The 18,667-nt window shown below is 48.6% G+C and overlaps 1 protein-coding gene across 3 annotated transcripts in view; it reads right to left on the reverse strand.

Moving 5' to 3' along the window:
* COL17A1 (collagen type XVII alpha 1 chain) overlaps window positions 1–18,667 on the reverse strand; it is a 49,449-nt gene that overhangs the window by 21,219 nt on the left and 9,563 nt on the right. For 2 of the 3 annotated variants that reach the window (XM_063101860.1, XM_063101859.1), the window contains exons 6-23: window positions 17,035–17,082; window positions 16,116–16,151; window positions 14,755–14,802; window positions 13,246–13,389; window positions 11,442–11,600; window positions 10,765–10,836; window positions 8,850–8,921; window positions 7,976–8,044; window positions 6,698–6,859; window positions 6,262–6,342; window positions 4,956–5,000; window positions 3,777–3,980; window positions 2,944–3,165; window positions 2,630–2,659; window positions 2,320–2,346; window positions 1,454–1,480; window positions 1,283–1,345; window positions 479–583 (exon numbers count right to left, since the gene is read on the reverse strand). In XM_063101860.1, coding sequence (XP_062957930.1) covers window positions 479–583; window positions 1,283–1,345; window positions 1,454–1,480; window positions 2,320–2,346; window positions 2,630–2,659; window positions 2,944–3,165; window positions 3,777–3,980; window positions 4,956–5,000; window positions 6,262–6,342; window positions 6,698–6,859; window positions 7,976–8,044; window positions 8,850–8,921; window positions 10,765–10,836; window positions 11,442–11,600; window positions 13,246–13,389; window positions 14,755–14,802; window positions 16,116–16,151; window positions 17,035–17,082 — 1,614 coding nt within the window. The remainder of the gene's footprint in view (window positions 1–478; window positions 584–1,282; window positions 1,346–1,453; window positions 1,481–2,319; window positions 2,347–2,629; window positions 2,660–2,943; window positions 3,166–3,776; window positions 3,981–4,955; window positions 5,001–6,261; window positions 6,343–6,697; window positions 6,860–7,975; window positions 8,045–8,849; window positions 8,922–10,764; window positions 10,837–11,441; window positions 11,601–13,245; window positions 13,390–14,754; window positions 14,803–16,115; window positions 16,152–17,034; window positions 17,083–18,667) is intronic. The other variant, XM_063101861.1, reaches the window with a different exon arrangement.

Raw genomic sequence — 18,667 nt, forward strand, 5'->3', positions numbered from 1 at the left:
CTCAGTCTTTTGGTACTGAGAGGATTTATGGTGTCTGTCTTGGTTTTTCCCTGATAAAAGTAGTCTCATGATTAAGGATCTAATTGCAAAATCTACTCAGCCCCCTTCAGTGCTGGGCCTGTGTCTGGGGCTTCCCTGCCCCGCTGTCTGCCTCGAAGCCTGCACCCCAGCCCACCTCCCTCTGCTCTCCACCTTGGCCTGACTCCTTGCTCTCTTCACCACCGCACTTTGGAAAGCAGGTCTCCTGTGACCTCCGTCCCCTGGATTCCAAGCATTGCTGATGGTCCCCAGCCTAGGCCTGGCCCTGCAGGCCAGCCCACACCCCGTTACCAGATTGCTGTCTTTGCAGGGTCTCGCACAGACCCTGGCTCAAGGTGGGCGCTCAAGAAATGCTACTAAAGGAAGGAGGGAGGGAGAAAGATGGAACAAAGGAAAGATACACGCAGCTAAATCTCCTGGTGAAGCAATCGCCTCTTACCTCTGTCTCCTTTCTCTCCAAAGCCAGGAGGCCCAGGTTCACCGCGAGGTCCCATGGGGCCTTCCCGCCCTCTCTGGCCCATGGGTCCTTCCATGCCAGAATCTCCTAAAGACAGGAATGGCCAATCTCAGAGTTAGGATCCTAAGCCATAGCTAAGGGCTCCACAGAGGTCCCTTGCACTTGCTTGGAGCCTTTTCCCAGGTCTCCCTGCTTCTCCCCCGGCCCCCTGTAGCCTAGCTCAACCCAGAAGCCAGCGTAACTCCTTGAAAGTGTACATGGATCATGTCTCACCTCTTCCCCAAACTTGCCAATGGCTTCTCCACTCACTCGGAGTAAAAGCCAACGTCCTTACCCTGTTCTCCACCACCCCACGTGTCCTACCTCTCATCACCCATCCTATGGCCTCTCCAGCTACCACACCTCCTCCTCTTTGAACTTGCCCTTGGGGCCTTCTCCTCAGCCTGGCTCCCTCTCTCCCTTTAAGTCTTTGCTCAAATGGCACGTTCTGAGGGAGGCCTTCCCTGACCCCCTATTTGAGATGACCCCTCTAGCACTCAGTCCTGATGTCCCTCCCATTTCACCGTCTTTCCCACTTCGTGCATCGCCTCTGAGCCTGCCCTACACTTCACTTATTTATTGTGTTTATCTCTCTCCCCCACCCAAACATAGGGCTTCTCTGTTTTGTTCACTGATGTCTCTCCCCAGCACCTAAAACAGGGCATGGCACACAGCAGATGCTTAATAAATGTTTACTGAATGGATGAATGAATGAAGGAATAAATGAACAGAGAAAGCAGTTCTTACCTATGTTGCCTTTTTGTCCCTTTGGTCCTTCTGGGCCTGGGTGGCCCAAGGGCCCAGGGATACCTGCGGATACACAAGAATCTCAGCCCCTACTTTCCTCCCGGAAGTGGGTGGCTGGCATGAGCAGCCCCCCAAATACCAGTAGCACCAGAGTTCATCAGAGTCACACACCTGGAGTCCCAGGGAGCCCTCGATCTCCTGTGGGAACAAAGGTGAAAGAGAGAAGTCAGCCAGAGGACTCACTGGATTCCCTAAAGGAGCCACTGATAGGATTCAGGTGGGGTTGCCAAATCTAGCAAATAAAAATACAGACATCCAGTTACATTTGAATGGCAGATAAACAACAAATAAATTTTTAGTGTAAGTATGTCCCATGAAGTATTTAGGACAAATTTATAGCAAAAATTTGTTGTTTATATGCTATTCAAATTTATCTGGGAGTTCTGTATTTTACCTCACAACTGGATGGGTCTGGAACCATCAGTCTCTGTCCCCAGCACAGTCAGGAGGGGTGTGGCATATAGGCTGGAGCCCTGGGGAAGGGGAGCTGTGAGAGGGAGTGGGGATGGGCAAGGAATCTGAAGGGAACCAAGTGGAGGACCCCTAAGTGGGGGAACCCAGTTCCTGCATTGGGGTCTCCTGGGGAGAGAGGGTGACCCTGTCATCTTGAACAGATGTGGTTCTCTGTGTGGACTGTGCATCCCTGGCTGCAGAATGACTTGGGGTAACTAAGACCAAAGACTCCTGGCTCCGTCCACTCCTGTTGAATCAGAGCTCTGAGAGGGGGCCCAGAATCTTCTGGCGATTCCTATACACACTGAGATTTGCCAACCCTGGTCAGCTGGATCAAAGAGCAGTGCTTTGTGTCCTGCTGAGGGTCACTGGGATTGGAAACCTCTTCCTCCTCCCCATGTGCCTGCTCCATCAATTGTCAATCACTTTTCTGAGTGTGAGGTGGGCTTTCTGACACTTGCTGAGTGCTTGAAACCATCAACCCTCACTAATATTTAAAGTAAAAGTCTCCATGTTATATTTACCTTTAGGACCTTGACTTCCCATGTCACCTAAAACCAGAAAGATAAGAAAACTGTGAGATGGGGTAAGAGCCCAGGAGCCATTCTCTCCCTAGTATTTTAAAGCCGTTTGGCAATATGTAAACTGCATTGCAGGGTGAGGCAACTGGTGTGGGAACCTCCCGGTCCCTGTCTGTGTCACTTGGGCACATCGCTGGGTCTTTCTTCTATGCAGACTAAAGATATTCTGACTCCAAAGCCCATTCTCAACCCCTCCCCACCCCTCTAACTTCAGGAAATGACAGTGGGGAAGGGGCCCAATCTACAGCCATACCTTTAGGGCCAGGGCTTCCTAGGAGGTTTCCTACAAGAGAAAGTGAATCCTGAGTTAGTTTCACACCTTCTGTGTCACATACATGAAGGGGATCATGGCATGGTGGGAAGAAACCGCAGCAAGGACTTGGACTGGGCTAGTGAGTGATCTTGGGCAACTGTCCTCTGCAAGACTCAGTTTTCCTGGCAGTTCGGAGGGCTCATGATCTCACTTGGCTCTCAGGCAATTTTAGGGCTAGGAGGAGGAGAGAGCCCGAGGGTGGGCCGAACGGTGTCATGCACCCAGGCCACGCAGATGCAGAGTGGCAAGCTCACCGTTTTTCTGTTCCATCATTAGCCTCTTCCACATGAACTGCCAGAGCTCCTCCTCACTGTGGCCGCCCAGCCCGCTTTTCTCCACTTCCGCTCCGTCGCTGGGCGCCTTGCTGTGGAGACTTTCTGTGTTGCTCCTTTCCATCTTCTCCTCCAAGCGCGGCATGCTGCCCTGCATCTTCTCCAGCTCGTCCACCCGGCCCTTCAGCTGCCGCACCTCCTCCGCTGAAACAGACACACACAGCCACATCCGCCGAGGGCCCACCTGCTCCTGCCTGGCTGGGCGGGGGAACCTGACCTGGAGCTCTGGGGTTTCTGGCGGTTCTTCATGCCTCTGGGGACATTTTACTGGAATGCGTGTAAAGAGACAATCTGTTGTGGCCACCAGCAGCATCAGCTACTCAACACTGTACCAGAACCTTAAAGAAGCCTGGTCTGGGCATCAGTTCTCCTCTGAGCCAGGTGACAAAACTCACCCTCACTCCCTTGACGGGTGGTAAGAGCTGCCCAAAAAATGGGCTTGGAGAAGGTGAAATGCACGGGCTGTAAAGAGGCAGCCTTATTGTTAAGGCAGCCAGATGCACACAGCAGGCTGCTAAAGGAACGGAGAGGGCTGGGGGACTCAGGGGCTGCCTTAGAATCCCAGTTCTGCCACCAAGAGACTCTGTGACCTCGGCCAGGTGCCTCCTGGGGCCTCAGTTTCCTCACCTGCAGTACCATGTGTATGCACCCATGATCTCAGGCCCCTAGGCCCTGACACTTGGGACCCTTCTCCATTACTGTCCTTCTGACCGGGCAGGGGGGCTTGCGGGCCTCCTGCCACCCTTGTCACATACCCAGAGCGATGAGACCGAAGAGCAGCCCCAGGAGCAGCAGCCAGGTTAGCAGCAGGCCCAGCAGCCATTTCCACCAGCTGCAGCAGGAGCCACAGGGGCACCAGGCTGGCGCTGCCCCCCAGGTACCCCCACTGCCACCGCCGCCACCGCCAACACCACCACCACCACCGCTGCTGCTGCCGCCATGGTTGTAGCTGTGGATGTCTGTGAAGAGACAGGACAGGTGAGGCAAATGCAGGTGGCTCCTTCCCTTTTCCCTCCAATTCTCTGGCTTCTGGTGACTTCTCATGGGCCCTAGTGAATGTGACTGGGGGCTTTCAGATTGCTGTGTGGCTCCGTGAAGGCTGGGGCTGGCTCCTGGAGTGCACCCAGGGAAGAGTAGGAGTCTGACTGTCCTGGGATCCAGCTGTGTGACCCTGAGAAGGTCCCTAACCTTGCTGTTTTCTCTGTTGTGAAACACGGTTAAAAGATCACCTACGTCCTAGAATGATTGTTGAATGAAATGAGACAAGACACATAAAGTAACAAGCAGAGGATGTAGGAAACCTTCACAATCAGTGTCACGTGGAACTGCCACAACCTCCCACGTCTGATCAGACCCAGAGCGTTCCTGTCTCCACATCTCAGTTCACACAGCCCTTTCTTGTCATCCCCACAGTGCCTAGAATTAGGCTCAGCACTTAAGGTGTGCCCAGTAAACTTAAAAACTTTTATTTTTTAAGTGAAAAGAGTTTTTAGTTCTCTAAAATAGGGCCGCAAGGCCTGACCACTTTTGTCACGGCGCGGGAGACAGTAAGGAGAGTGGAAGACAGTGTGAAGTGTGGTGTCATCTTCAGCCTGCCTTGGGGCTTCTTTATACACACTGAGTATCCCTGTTGTGCTGCTCCTGCCATGGTGGGGAACCATGGACCTAAGAGCCTACAGTGGGTGCCAAGGAAGGGTGGTGTGGCCCGTGAAGCACCGTCCCCTGAGTAAGCTCCTTCTGCGGCCACCTGCATCCCATGGCCTGCCCACACCTCCACCCTCCACCCTGCTCTCTGCTGAGACTTTAGGGACACTCTTCAGAGTCAGGTGGCTCCTGTGTGCACTCGTCCCAGGCCAGGGGGCTGTTGTCTGTCCCATTGACCATAGCCAGCCCCATCGCATCATGTCACTGCAGGACCTGCCCTTCTCACCCACCTGCAGAGGTGGCTTTTCCCTTTGCGGATGTTGTCTTCACGTCTCCTGGAAGGACAAACAGCAAGAACACGGGTTTTGACCTGAGATTTTACACTGGAGGAGCCACAAGACTGTCCCTCATGTTGATTTTAAGGAGAGCTTTGGGTAAATATGCCCCCAGGCACCTTGCAGGAATGTCTAGTAACTCAGTTCTCATTAGTCTGACTTTGCAGTAATTACATCGATGAGGACAAGGTAAGGTGAAAAATTAATGGTGTAAGAAAGCACAGGGTTTTAACCCTCCTGTGACTTTAAACCTTTAAACCTCAAAACATTTTTAGAGGATCATGTTAGGGATGATAGTTGCATTCAAACAATGAGTGTGCTTTTGGGAAATGACTCTGATTTTTTGGTTAAGGGACTTTGAACACAGGTTCCTAATCCGGGGTGGAGGGATCTAGGAATGACAAGGGGGGCTTGGTGGAGGGTCATTTGTGAGTCCCTGATGCTATTTGAAAATTAAGTGTTTGTGGGCATGTGTGGAATTTTCTAGGAAAGTTGTCCATAACTTTCATCAGATTCTGAAAAGGGTCTTTTGACTCCTCAGCCCCAACTCCACCCCTAAAATGTAAGGAACTGCTAACTTTGAAGACTTAGGGTCAGGTGCCAGTCTCCGGCCTTGTCAAGATGGTAACTGATTTAATCTGCATTTATTTAAAAATGTTCTATGACCTAACTTTTCTTTTTTCCTTTACTGAACTCCCTGAAATCAGTGATTTGGAGAGATTCTGAATGAGAAGGTAACATTTTTTGGGGGTGTGTGGCTGGCCAGTGTGGGGATCTAAACCCTTGACCTGATGTTATAACACTGTACTCTAACCAACCAAGCTAACTGGCCACCCTGATTTGGAGATATTCTATAAGAGCACAGGAAGAAATGTGGTTATTTAAGAAAAAAATCCAGATACTTAGGATGGAAAAAAAAGAAAAGAAAAGCTAACAAATGGTTTGAAAAGCGTTTTTTCTATTAGTTCTCAAAATTATGGGAGGATTAGTAAGGTGAGAAAAAAATATCTAGCAGACATGCCAGAGAAGGCTTTTGCTTTGATAATGTGCAGACGTGAATCACCTGGGGAGCTTGTGAAAATGCAGCTTCTGACTCAGCAGCTCTGGGCTAGGGCCTGAATTCTGCATTTCTAACATGCTCCCAGGTGTTGCTGATGCTACTGGTCCACCGACCACTTTGAGTAGCAAGATCTCGGTAGACAAAGAAATGAAATGTGGCTCAGCCCAAGTCAAGGTGGGTGACGATCAGATTTGTTCTTACCATTAGCTTCGGATTTTAGGTAGGAGTCGGCAGCATAGGCAGCTTGCTTTTCTTTTTTTAGGGTATCATCTGAAAAGGAAGCTGTGCACAGAAGCCGTCATAATCTGGTATATTCTCTCCCTACCCCTCCCAGCCCTGCCCTGGTCCGGGAGGTCAAAGTGAACCTGTTAAAAAGAGAGCCCAGCTTTCCTGGGGTTAACCTCCCCACTCTGTACTTGTGGTTAGACTTGCTGTTGCTGAAAGACCCCTCTGGAAGCTCTTTGCCTGAGTTTTCCTGGCTCATCTGCATTCGAGACAGACCCGATTGGAGCAGGCATTTTTCATTAGAATGGGGCATCTGTGGTTTCATGATTAAAACCATGGTCTCAAACCACCTTGCTTGGACATTCAGTCTCTTATATTATTTGCCTCTTTCCTGAAACCTGAGAATGCGTACTTGCAGCGACGCTGGCAGGGGAGGCAGTAAAGACCTTCCCACTGTCCTTGTTCATGATCAGCAGCTCCATCTCCTTCTTAGCTGGCACGTTGTCCTTCTCCAGGATCAGGAACTTAGAGTCCTTGTGCAAGAGGTCATCACTCTGGACACTGGTGGTGCAGGCTGGGGAGGAAAGAAATGGGCAAGGAGGAAGGAAAATGTGCCAAGAGAAGGGAGAGGGAAGAAGTGACCAGAAGAGGAAGGAGAAAGGAGAGAAAGAGGAGGAAGGAAGAAAGAGATTAGTGGGTGTGTATGAGGGTCTCCTCTTCTCACTGCCAGTGGTTACTGGGAAGCATCTTGGGGGGCAAGGACACTCTCCCTGCCTGTCTGGACCTGGCCACCAGGAGGCTGGGTCATTGTCAGTAGTCCTGGGTAGCTGGTCTACAGGGCTAACTCCTCACCTGGAGATTACAGGATCTTTATCAAATGGGTAAGAATCCCCCTTGTCAGTCAGTTCAGCTAACTCAGTGAGTTCATTTTTATCCTTCAGGTTTCAAGTGTTACCTTCTTGGAGAGGCTTTTCCTGACCACCCCATCTAAAGCACCCCACCCCCATACACACTCCTGCCTCTGCAACATCCCTTATTGCTTTCCTTAAAATCAGTGTCATTTTCAGTAATTATCTTATGTATTTTGTCTACGTGTTTGTCATCTGCCTCTTCCGCTGGCTTTGCCAGCTTGGTGAGAGCAGAAAATCTATACTGTCTTTTTCACTGCTGGACTCCCAGTACTTAGAACAGTGTCTGTCTACAAAGTAAGTGCTCAGTAAAATTTTTTTAAATGAATGAATTGTTAAATAGAAGGAAACACACCAGGATAAGAGCAAGGAGGAAATAGCTCACCCTATGGTGTGAGCCCAAGTTAATAAAGACTGTAGAAAGCAGGGAGGGTGCTGGCAGCTTCTGAGGGGCTCCCTGGCTCTTGTGATGGGCTACATGTAACAGTAGAAGGGCAAGGGCTTCCAGACAAGGGTGGTGGCTGGCAGATAAGAGCCTGACCCTAGGCAGGTGTGGAGGGTGCAGTTTCCTGATCCCTTGGACAGGAAGGCCAAAGTAAGTTCAGGGGGTGCTCATCCCTGTTCATTCATGGAAATATCCGAGAGACCCTTGAGGTGAGTCTCATTTGTGGACCTCAGACCACCCTTGGGTTCCATCCCCTTTTCCAATACGCCGTGTATCACAGTGGAGCAATTCTCCCTGTGTGCCAGCCCATTCCCTGGAGGCTGGGAGCAGCCCTCACCTGAAGAGGTGGACACACCAGTGCTCACAACAGTAGGGCTCTGGGGCATGTTTTTCTTCACACCATATGCTGCAAGAGAAGAACCACTGAGTGAGCTGGGCCAGCATGGGAGGGCCACTCCATGTGGCTCAGGAGCAGCCTGATCAGCCTTGGCAGAGGGGCAGCCTCCCCAGGTGAGGCGCAGATGATGAATCAACTCTTCCCAGCCATAGGGACAGCAATGAGGGTTTAGATGGAACATTCTTGGGAATGACCCTCTTCATCCTTCTAGGACCATTCCAAAGGCCACCTCCTCCAGGAAGTGATTCCCTACAGCCCTTAACACATGCTCTACATCACCTAAGTCCTACTGACTTAGGACCCTTCATTGTCTCATGTATGCTAGTCTTTCTACTCCAGCTAAGTAGTAAGCAGATGGAGGGCAAAGGCACTCAGGTCTCTTGCGTCCCCACGCCTCCAGGTTTGCATGGGGGCAACGTCCTAGGGAAGTGCACCATAGAATCAACCAGATGATTTATTTGCAGTGACAGTGGACTGTCAAGGGCAGCATTGAACTGGTGAGACCACCAACCTGACCAGTTTGGCTGTGAGAGACATGGGGACATACAGGTGACACCTCACAGGGTTTAGATGGCATTGACAGTACAGGCTCAGATGTGTGTTTAACTCACATCTGAGCCAGCAAATGATCAAGGTTGGCATCTCTCGGTTGGTGTGTGTGGGGGGGGATATTATTTCTTGGGTGGGAAAGGTTGGCTGTTTTTCAGGGGCATTTTGGTCCTTCTAATTCAGTTGCTGAAAAGGGATATTGTCAGTTGTAGATGCAAAGAGGTGTCACTTCCCATCCCTTGCACTCCAAACCTAGGCTACCGACCTGTGGAAGTGGTGAACGTGCCATGGGACAGGGCAGATGAGCTGGGGGCCAGATTGTTCTGCATGCCAAATACTGTGAATGCAATTGAGGACAGGTAAGTACAGGGTGCATAGAGGATGCCCCACAGCTTAAGGCAGCCCTCCTGGAGTCCCCAGATCACTTTCATGATAAATGTCTTTGTAGATGACAGAAATTCTCAAACTTTCTTGGTTCCTATACTCTTAGTGACTCAGTGATTATTTTTATACCCCCAACTCCCCACCCCAGGCCAAAATTTACTAACAGCTTCATTTATTGAGTAGTGTAGTGGATTGAATTATGTCCCCCCCAAAATCACTGGAGCTTGAATCGTGTCCCCCAAGTTTTATGTATTATAAACTTAGCCCCCACTATTAGTGTTAAGAGAGTGGGAAATCCTGTTGTGATAATTGAAAGGTGGGGCCTTGAAGAGGTGATTGGATTGTAGGACTGTGCAGTAGTGAATGGGTTAAAAATGGTGGTCAGGGGTGTGGTTTTGAGGGCTTTAAAAAAAGAGGAAATTCTTTGCTTTCTCTGCTTCCACCATCTTGCAATGTGAAACCCCTGGGTCACTGTGGCCACCACTAGATGGACTTGGGACTTCCCAGTCTCAGAAACTGTAAACAATAAATTTCGCTTTTATTTATAAATCACCTAGTTTCAGGTATTTTGTTATAAGCAACAAAAATGGACTAATACAAGTAGTTAGGTCCACACAACTTAATAGCAGTAGTTAGCTACAGAGTCTGCTGTATCTTTTGAAATATTAAAATATCCCAGGGGTTCCCTGTTCCCTGTGGCACTGTGGGGAGTCTTGGTGCACAGTGTGGGAACTGTGGACATAGGACATGGACACATCGGGGGCTAAGAGGCACTAACGTGGCAGATCCCTAGTTTTCCCTTTAACCCTTCCTTCTGCTGATGTGAACATGTAATGATGCTCCCCTCTCCTCCATTATGATTTCGAAGGCTCCTTGTTGATCTGATTGCTGGTTTGTTTGTTTTTAACTATGTGCAGAAGTTCATTCCTCCCTAGTCAACAGCTTCTGTAATTCCATCCTTTCTAGTATTTGGGATGCAAGGTCATGGATCCAGTATCAGCTCCCCTTCCCCTCAGGACTTTGCAAAGCAAAATAGCAAAGGTAGAAGAATGCAAGCCTGAGCCGATGTCTTCCAGTTTTGGGGGGACCCTAGTAAACTGGAGGTAGGTGTGGAATATCTGAACACTAAATTTGCACTTGCAGCTATATTGGCCAAGTAAATAAAGAAGGCCCACATCATTATATTTATTAATGTCACACTATCACAGGGAGAAGGCAGATTCCTTAAAAAAAAAATGTGGCTGGTAACTTATTTACATATAAACTATTACGATGTATGTGGAAACATAATGAATAAATATTTCTTTAAAATGGTCATATGATTGCATTGGAAGCGAAGCAGTAACATTATTTACCCCAGTGTAGTTACTCTAACTGACTACTGTATTTATAAAAAGATCTGAAAGTAGTTACCCCAATGAACTACCATATTTATAAAAAGATCAGAAATAAGATCCTTCTATGTTAGGAATGTTTTTCACCCTGAACATGTCCTCAGCCCCTTTACTTCCATTTCTCCAACTCTCACAGAAAATAAAGGGGCCAGCACATAGTAAACACGTCAGTGTGGGCTTGGCCCCTCCCCTTAGAACCTTCCCCTGGGCACTGAGCTCTGTCTGTGCCTCCTGCCCTCTAAATGCAGCCCCCTGGCCTCTGCTTCTGGGTTGCAGAGCATGTGGAGGAAAGACAGAAGGGATGCCTTTACTAGAAATCATTCTATTTTCCCTACCAGGAGACAGCAACTTATATTTTTAAGCAACAGCCTGGAAAAGACAACCCTCGGTGGCAACACTGACCTGAGGAGCAGGTGCTGAGTCCGGGCTGCAGGGTGGGCGAGCAGGATGCCATGTTATTAGGAACTCCAAAGACTGCAGGGGAGGGAGGAAGTCTGGTGAGAGAGACGTCCAGCTCTAGACAGGGACAGAGGCTTGGACACCGTGGAAGCTCCGGAAGAAATGCTACGGTTGGGTTTTTACATTTTGGCAAATTTTTATTTTAGGAAAAACTTAGGCTCTTGCTTTGCAGCAGAGAACCAAATATTAATCAGTGGTGTACCTTGGATCAGAGCCAGCAGGTGATCAAGGGTCAGATAGACCTGGAGTGGACAGTGTACCCAGCCAAAGGCTCTCTTGTTAGTGACCCATCTTACAGAGAACTTAAATGACTTGCCCAAGGTTCCACAGTCAATTCACACTGACTGAAAGTAGGTCTCCTGCATTCATTTTCTTTTCCATTATACTTTTCTGATACACTGTAGTATGTACAGTATTCCTTTCTAGAGAGGACCCACCAGAAGAAACACCTTCTGGACTGCATCGTACTGAAGTTCCCGTGGGAAACTCTTGGGACACTTGGCTGCAGAAGCCTCTCCAGGAAGCCCTGGAGATGGTACAGGCTCAAGGGTCATTCAGCTCTGCGGTAAAGATGTGGCAAACTTGGGGGTGAAAGGGGGTGTGCGCTGCCCGTCACGTACCTGATCCCGTAGAGTAGGCATTGGTGTTGAGGAGGGAGGAGCTCTGGGTGGTCACGTTGTTGTGATAGGTCCCCATGGAGGACCCTGCGGGCAGGGTGGAGGACCATACATGGGAGGGCAGGTTGGCATCCAGGATCGTTGCATCATAGGTGCCGGACACTGGAAATGGACACGCACACACCCCCAGTGAGAGACAAGCCAACACTTCCTGATGTTGTCTTGGGTTATTGGGACTTTCCTGGTTTTAGCACTGAAGGTCCCAGGAACTCCCTCGGTCCAGGGCAAATCAGAGCTGTTGGTCATCCCACTTCCATCTGAAATCTCAGAGCTTGTGTAACCTTGATCTCTTGGATTAGAAATTCCTGCTGGCTCTTGGTAAAATTTGAGGTAGCTAAATTTTGCTACGGGCCCACCCATTTCTCCTTCGAGCCCCTCTCCCACCTCCTGGAGGGCTGTCCCACCAATGGGCTTCCTCTCAACCCTTGCTGACTCCTCCACCTCAAAGATGCCAGGGGGCAGCTCTCTCTCAGGAGCAATTAATGAGACCCCCCGAAGCAAATCTCTTACAGTATAATTACAGGCACTGGGGCAAGTACAGGGTGTGTGTCTAGGCAGGGCAGCCCTCGGTCCAAGGCCACACCACACGAGGGAAGCCTTCTTCAGTTAAACCCTCCTTAAACATTCCTATGTGCCAAGGGCACTCTGCCTCTGAAAGGGGGTTTTCATGCTTCTTCAAATCTGATGCCAGTTCTGCCTATTTGCTCTACAAGAGGGAGATAATCATGCAGGTCATAAAGTGCTCCAAGCTTTGGTTTTATAGTAAAAACCAAGAGGAGATCACAGTCTCTATGATTTTTTCCAGTAGTGAATGAGAGGGAAGCTTCATATCATAGCAGACCTGGCTTCTTTCCTCGTCTCCCTCGAAGGACCTGCTAATTCATCTTTCTGCTTCCCCCAGGACCTACCTTGCACTTGGCAGGCACTTGGTGTGTGAGCACTGAACAGCACTGATATACATTAAGTTCGTCCCTCAAAGTTTCATGTATTAGAAACTTCATCCCCACTGTGACAGTGCTAAGAGGCTGGGAAATCCTATTATAGTAATTGAAAGGTGGGGCCTTTAAGAGGTGATTAGATTGTTAGGACTGTGTGGAGTAATGGGCATGTTTCTGATGGCTTTATAAGGAGAGCAACTGAGAAGCGTAGCCATCTCTCTTTCTCAGCCATCTTTGCCACGTGATACCCTGCACTGCTATAGAGCCACCACGGAGAAGGCCCTCCCCAGATGCCCCCTGGACTTTGGATTTCCCAGACTCTGAAACTGTAAGAAATATATTTCTTTATAAATTACCCAGTTCCAGGTATTCCATTAAAAGCAAAAGAAATGGATTAATAGAAACACTCATCCTACATGACTAGGACATGTTGGCTTTCTGTTTGACCTTCCTCAGAGACCCTTATCTCCATGAGGGCAGTGACCATGTCTCCCTTGTCCATTGCTTTTCATCAGTGCCTGTGCTTTGAGGAACAACCTTCCCCAATATTCTTCATGTGGGGAACATGGCCAACACATTGCACTGTGCGGAATCTCCTGGGAGAGAGTCTCTAGGCTTTACAGCTGACGACAGTGTGCATGCACATGGGCTGCTTGAGCAGATGGGATAGAAAGAGCACATGCTCAGAACTCAGCAACGTCCCTGGCAGAGCCTGACAGGCCTGCGGGGGCACAGCTGGATTCCTGAGCAGGGGTAAATCTTCCATTTGCTCCCTTCCCTCCATGGCAGCCTGGGGCTGTCGGACTTACCTGAATGGGAGCTTGCTGTCACCATTTTGGTCTCCACGGTGCCTTTCTTGGGGATGGGGAGTGTGTTCGAGGAATTCCGGGTGGGACTCACACTTGCCGATCGGCTCCCCTTGAGCAAACGCTTAACATCATCTAGCTCTGTCCCTGTAAAAGAATCCCTGAGCTTTTCCATCAGGCCCAGGATTCCTTCCTGAGTCCATCTGCAGTCGAGGGAACATTTGTGGCATTCTGATCACTGGGGAGAATGGCAACTACTTCACACATTGGGACACTTTTGCTTAGCTTTATAATGCTTGTGTTTTGCCGATTTATAGCATTTATCACTTTGGCACTTTGTCATATTAACAGCCTCATAAATACAGTGCCTCTTACAAGGAGGTCAAAGTCCTTGGGAGATATTTCCTAATTAGACCTTATCAGACACCACATGGATAACTCTGTGTCTGGAAGATGCTGTCACTCAGATCAGGCAGTTAGAGAATAAGGTCCCTTGAAATGAATGGCTTAGCAATAATCCCATTCCCTGCACAGGATGCCTCTGATGTTGGGTCCCTGACCTTGTATGCCTGATTGTGTCAAAAGGAATCTGTGGCCATAACTCCTGAATATTATGCTGCTTTCATATGTGATTTAATTTCAAGTCTGTCTGGCTGGTATTACTTGTGAACTAGTGGACAAGCTCCCTGTACCTCCCAAAATTGGAAATGGAAGAAGAGGGAGACATTGTGAAGGGAGACTGAATGAGAAGAGGCAGACAGATTTGCAGACAACGTGTGCTGGAGGAACTCCCAGCCTCCTCCCCTCCCTGGAAAGCTCCATTCTTTGGGCTCAGCTCTCCCAAGCCTGGAAGGACTCAGGTGAGAAAGTGTCAGGCCTACAGGCAGACCCCATGACCACAGGTACTGAGCTCTCTGGGCAAGCCCCCATCTCTGTCTCAAGCCACCTGACCCAGCTCTTTCTTCTTGTACTCTTTGTACTTGGGCCTATTTCAAAATGCTGTCAAATAACCTCCAACAGGAACAATAGGAGTCTGACATCCAATGGACAGAGACTGGGGAATTTCTGACATTTGAGACAAGGTTCAAACTCTTATATCTACTTCTGACTCTTCTCTACACTATCCCATTTCATCCCCACACTGAACTGTTGCTCATATGTCTCATGCTGGTGCAGTCCTCTGAGCCTAATTCATCCACCCTTCATTCTCCTCTCAAGCAACACCTGACCAGGAAGGCCTCTCTGGGCCCCCGTGCCAGGTGTTCCCATCTCCCTGGGCTGTGATGGTTGATTTCCTGTCTCCCTGTTAGTCTGTGAACTACTAAGCATCAGGAACCATATCTTATTCAGCAACTTGACCGCAGCACCTAGCCCAGGGGCCAGCTCACAGAAGACCCTTAAAGATGTTTTATGATTGGGTGCACATGCATACACATACACAGACATACATGCACACTGCATTAGCCCTGGACTCCTGGATCCTTTCTTTGCAGCAAGATAGTGACCACTTACATCGAGTAGATGGGGACGCACTCTGCAGTCGAACTCGAATTTCGCTCTCTGTACAAGGGATGAGATGGAGAAGGTTGTGAGTTAAGGATCTTGGATCACAGTCCTTGACACTAAGCTCTGAACAGTGGATGAATCTTTGGGTTGATCTGAGATTTCTGAGTCCTGGAACAGGAAACCTAGGTGTGCCCAAGAACAGGGCTGCTCAAAAAGGACCCCTCTCTCTACACTGCAAACTGCCAGCTGTGCACTTCCCAGGTACCTGGAGATGTTCTAACAAAATCCCACGCTGAGCAAGGCAGCTCCATTATAACCAGCAATGACCAACCCCTCTCCCATTGCCCATCTCACAATCGTTAGAGCCAAGCTTCTCTCCTGCTTCTGTGCTCTCTCCAGCACTAGTGAGAGAATTCTAAAACCTATAGGGTTTCCTTAGCCATTCTGACCTCTTCAGAAATGGGAATGGCAGGAAGTTGGTGGTTAACATTATTAGTTGGCTTCAGGTGGAGAATTGGCATCTTTTTTTTTTTTTTTAAAAGATGACCAGTAAGGGGATCTTAACCCTTGACTTGGTGTTGTCAGCACCACGCTCACCCAGTGAGCAACTGGCTATCCCTATATGGGATCCGAACCCGTGGCCTTGGTGTTATCAGCACCACACTCTCCCGAGTGAGCCACGGGCCGGCCCAGGATTGGCATCTTTTAACCATCAGTCTGAAGTTGTGATTGGCTGGTATACTCCTAACTTTCAAGTTACTGATGATGATAAGGCCTATTGGAAGTTAGGCTGGTCACTGAGAACTCACTGAACTTGTGAGAAATTCTGCCTTCAGCCCAGCCCTGACACTCTGCTTCCCACTGTGCCCAGAGCTCAGCAAGGGCAGCTTCTCCCGGGACCACACTTCTCTCCTATATTGTAGTGCAGGTGAGGAGATCACAAAACTGACATGAAGCCCTTGGTCCTCTGGAATAATTAGAAAAAAAGGGCTTATTGCTCATCTTTTGATGTATAAAGGTGGTGAAAGCACATCTTGTTAAAGTCAACTGGGAGACTAGAAGTGAAATTAGATGTGGCCTCTGTATCTTCAGATAATGCTCAGCAGGACAAATTATTCCCCAGATCATTACTGTGTGGTTTGATTGCTGGCTCTTTGTGTTTGTTAGATCATCATCAACAGCTACCCTCCCCATCCTGATCAAGCCAGCAAAAGACTCTCAGGATATCCTAAACTCCTGAGGGCAGAAACCATGCCTTATTTATTCTTCTGTACATCTCACACTTCCTGGCTCAAGGCTGGACACACAGCAGCTGCTCAGAAAATACTTGTTGAATGAATTGAACTGAACCCAGCGACAGTGCTCACCTCTGGTTTGGCTCCGTCCTCTGGTGGAAGAAGATGCTGAGAAACAAGGAAAAGTAATCTTAGGCATGTATAAGAGGTGACATGCTGAATATTTTTGACATGAAGAGAGACATATTTGAGGGGTATTTTCATAGTGTGTCTGAATCCAGTTAGTGGCTTTTCTGTACAGCAAATGCTTAATTAATGATGACCCCGTAGCTAAACAGTGGAGAACATTTTGCAATGCCCCAGCACATTCAGGATATTAAATTAGCTAAATGAGTGTGTGTTAGCTAACACTTAAAGTGTTAAGTTAGCTGAGGTAGTCCATTTGGGAGCATGATCCATGCTGGCTGATCACAATGATCAAGTATATAAAAAGGCTGCCAAATCTTCCCTTTAATTTTTTTTAGGGACTGCCTTGGTTTCCTCACTGTAAGCAAATGAAAGTGTAATCCCTGTACAAGAATGCAGACCAAAGACTTAAGGCCAAGTGAAGATAAAGCCTAGAGTCTCACTAGGCATACAAGGTGCCCCTTAGAAGTGAGCTGTAGTGGAGGTGCTGGGGTGTTGCGCATTTGTGTGTTCTAATTGCTGCTCCTCTTTGCTGGGAGGCCTCTGTGTGCCTCTTAGATGGAGAAATCCCTATAATTATTTCTTGGCCTTAGGGGCTTATCTGTCCAAGCATGGACCTTGGATAAATAGCTCTCCATTTTAGTAGTGTCATGGGCAAAGGTTTATGGCAGTGAGTTAATGTAACTGACATTCCCTTCAGATGCTTTGGTATAAAGAGCAAAGGAAAAACAGGTCAGCAGAAGTCCAACTTCTTTAAAAGAACCCATTTGACTCATGATTGCCCCACCCCACCACCCCATCCCCCCCAGGCATTTTCCTAGTGTCTCGTTTGACCATTTCTTCGGAAAATAAAGGAAGGACATACCAAATTCCTTCCGAGGGTACTCTGGAGAAGAGTTGCCACTGGAGCTCCCTGGAGAGGAGATAAAACACTCAGTACAAGTGGCCGCACAGGGCCGCAAGGCTTCTGAGAGGGGGGAGTGCTGGTTACTTATTTCTGAGCCTCCAAAGACCTAGGTGCTTCAGGAGGGAATGAGATGTTCCCTTCAGCAGACACTTCACATGACCCAGGCTCAAGATTTAAAGCGAGACACACCATGGACTTGGTTGTAGCACTTCATCTGGTCATGGATTTACTTTGGATGGGGCAGGGGGTTTTCATTTTTTTTCCTCTTCCTCAGCTGGGTTTTCCCTTTGCCAGTGCTAGAACAGGTGACCTGTCCTGATCAAATAAACATGCCTTCAGCACCAGGCACCTCTCTGATCTTGTGATGCTTGTCCCGAATGTGGACCCTATTAAAATGAAGGTACAAGCCCCTACTCAGGCCTGACATCAGAGAGTGCTGTGGTGACACAATCTGTCTCACCTGGATTTTGGGCTTCCCTACACCCCCTGGAAGCTCTTGTCCTGCAATGGTGGGGAGGCATCTCTGGGTGTGGAATGCCCGCCCACTTCATGAGTTAACTGGGGTATCTAGTCCCTTAGTCCTGCTTCTCCATCCCTAGTGCCTGTCTCCACTCATTATTAAACCCATTTGCCACCTGGCTTGTTAATTTCCTAAAACTGCTCCTGCAGATGCCCAGGAACTACAGTGACTTTAGTATTGAACCAAGTATCTTCTTCCATGACTCCTCCTCTTGACCCTGAGCACTTTCTTGTGCTTACTTCAAAGATGCTGTGTGGTCCTGTTCCCAACCCCCCACCCCCACTGTTCCCTAGTCTGGACTACTGAAGATTGCTTTTTAACTTGTCACCCATGTTTAGTCTCTTTCTCACCAATTGCTATGGATTAAATTGTATCTCCCAAAGTGCAGGTGTTAGAAACTTAACCTTAATAGGGTGGGAAATTCTATTACAAGAATTGAAAGGTGGAGCCTTGAAGAGGTGATTAGATTGCAAAGACTATGCCCTAGTAAATGGATTAACCCATTGATGGTTTAATGGTGGTCATGGTGTGGCTCTGAGGGCTTTAAAAGGAGAGCAAGTGAGGAGATTAGTTTCTCTCTCTTGCTCTCTCTGCTCCTGCCATTTTTGCCATGTATGTGATACCCTGCGTCCTTATAGAGCCACCACCATACAAGGCCCTCACCAAATGTGTTCCCTGGACTTTGGACTTCCTAGCCCCAGAAACTGTAAGCAATACATTTCATTTTCTTACACATTACCCAGTTCCAGGTATTTTGTTATAAACAACAGAAACTAATACACCAATTCTTCCCGCACATGGCTTCCAGAGTGCTAGTCTTAGACCTAAAACATGATGGACTTTTTGACTCAGAAATCTCTGCGGCTTCCCATTGTGTATAGAACAGAGACCAAACATCTTCTCCATTGAATCTGGATTCCTCAGTCCCTCGTCACATAAGTACCATGGCTGCTTACTGCTTAACTCCTGGACTCTCCTGCCTGTCTTTGCTGCTGCTGCTCCCACAGCCTGGACTGCCCCATCTCCTCATCTCTGGGTATCAAAATCTTACACATCCTGAAGGCCCAGCTC

The sequence above is a fragment of the Cynocephalus volans genome, chromosome 7 (assembly GCF_027409185.1).
Source record: "Cynocephalus volans isolate mCynVol1 chromosome 7, mCynVol1.pri, whole genome shotgun sequence".
Classification (NCBI taxonomy): Eukaryota; Metazoa; Chordata; class Mammalia; order Dermoptera; family Cynocephalidae; genus Cynocephalus; species Cynocephalus volans.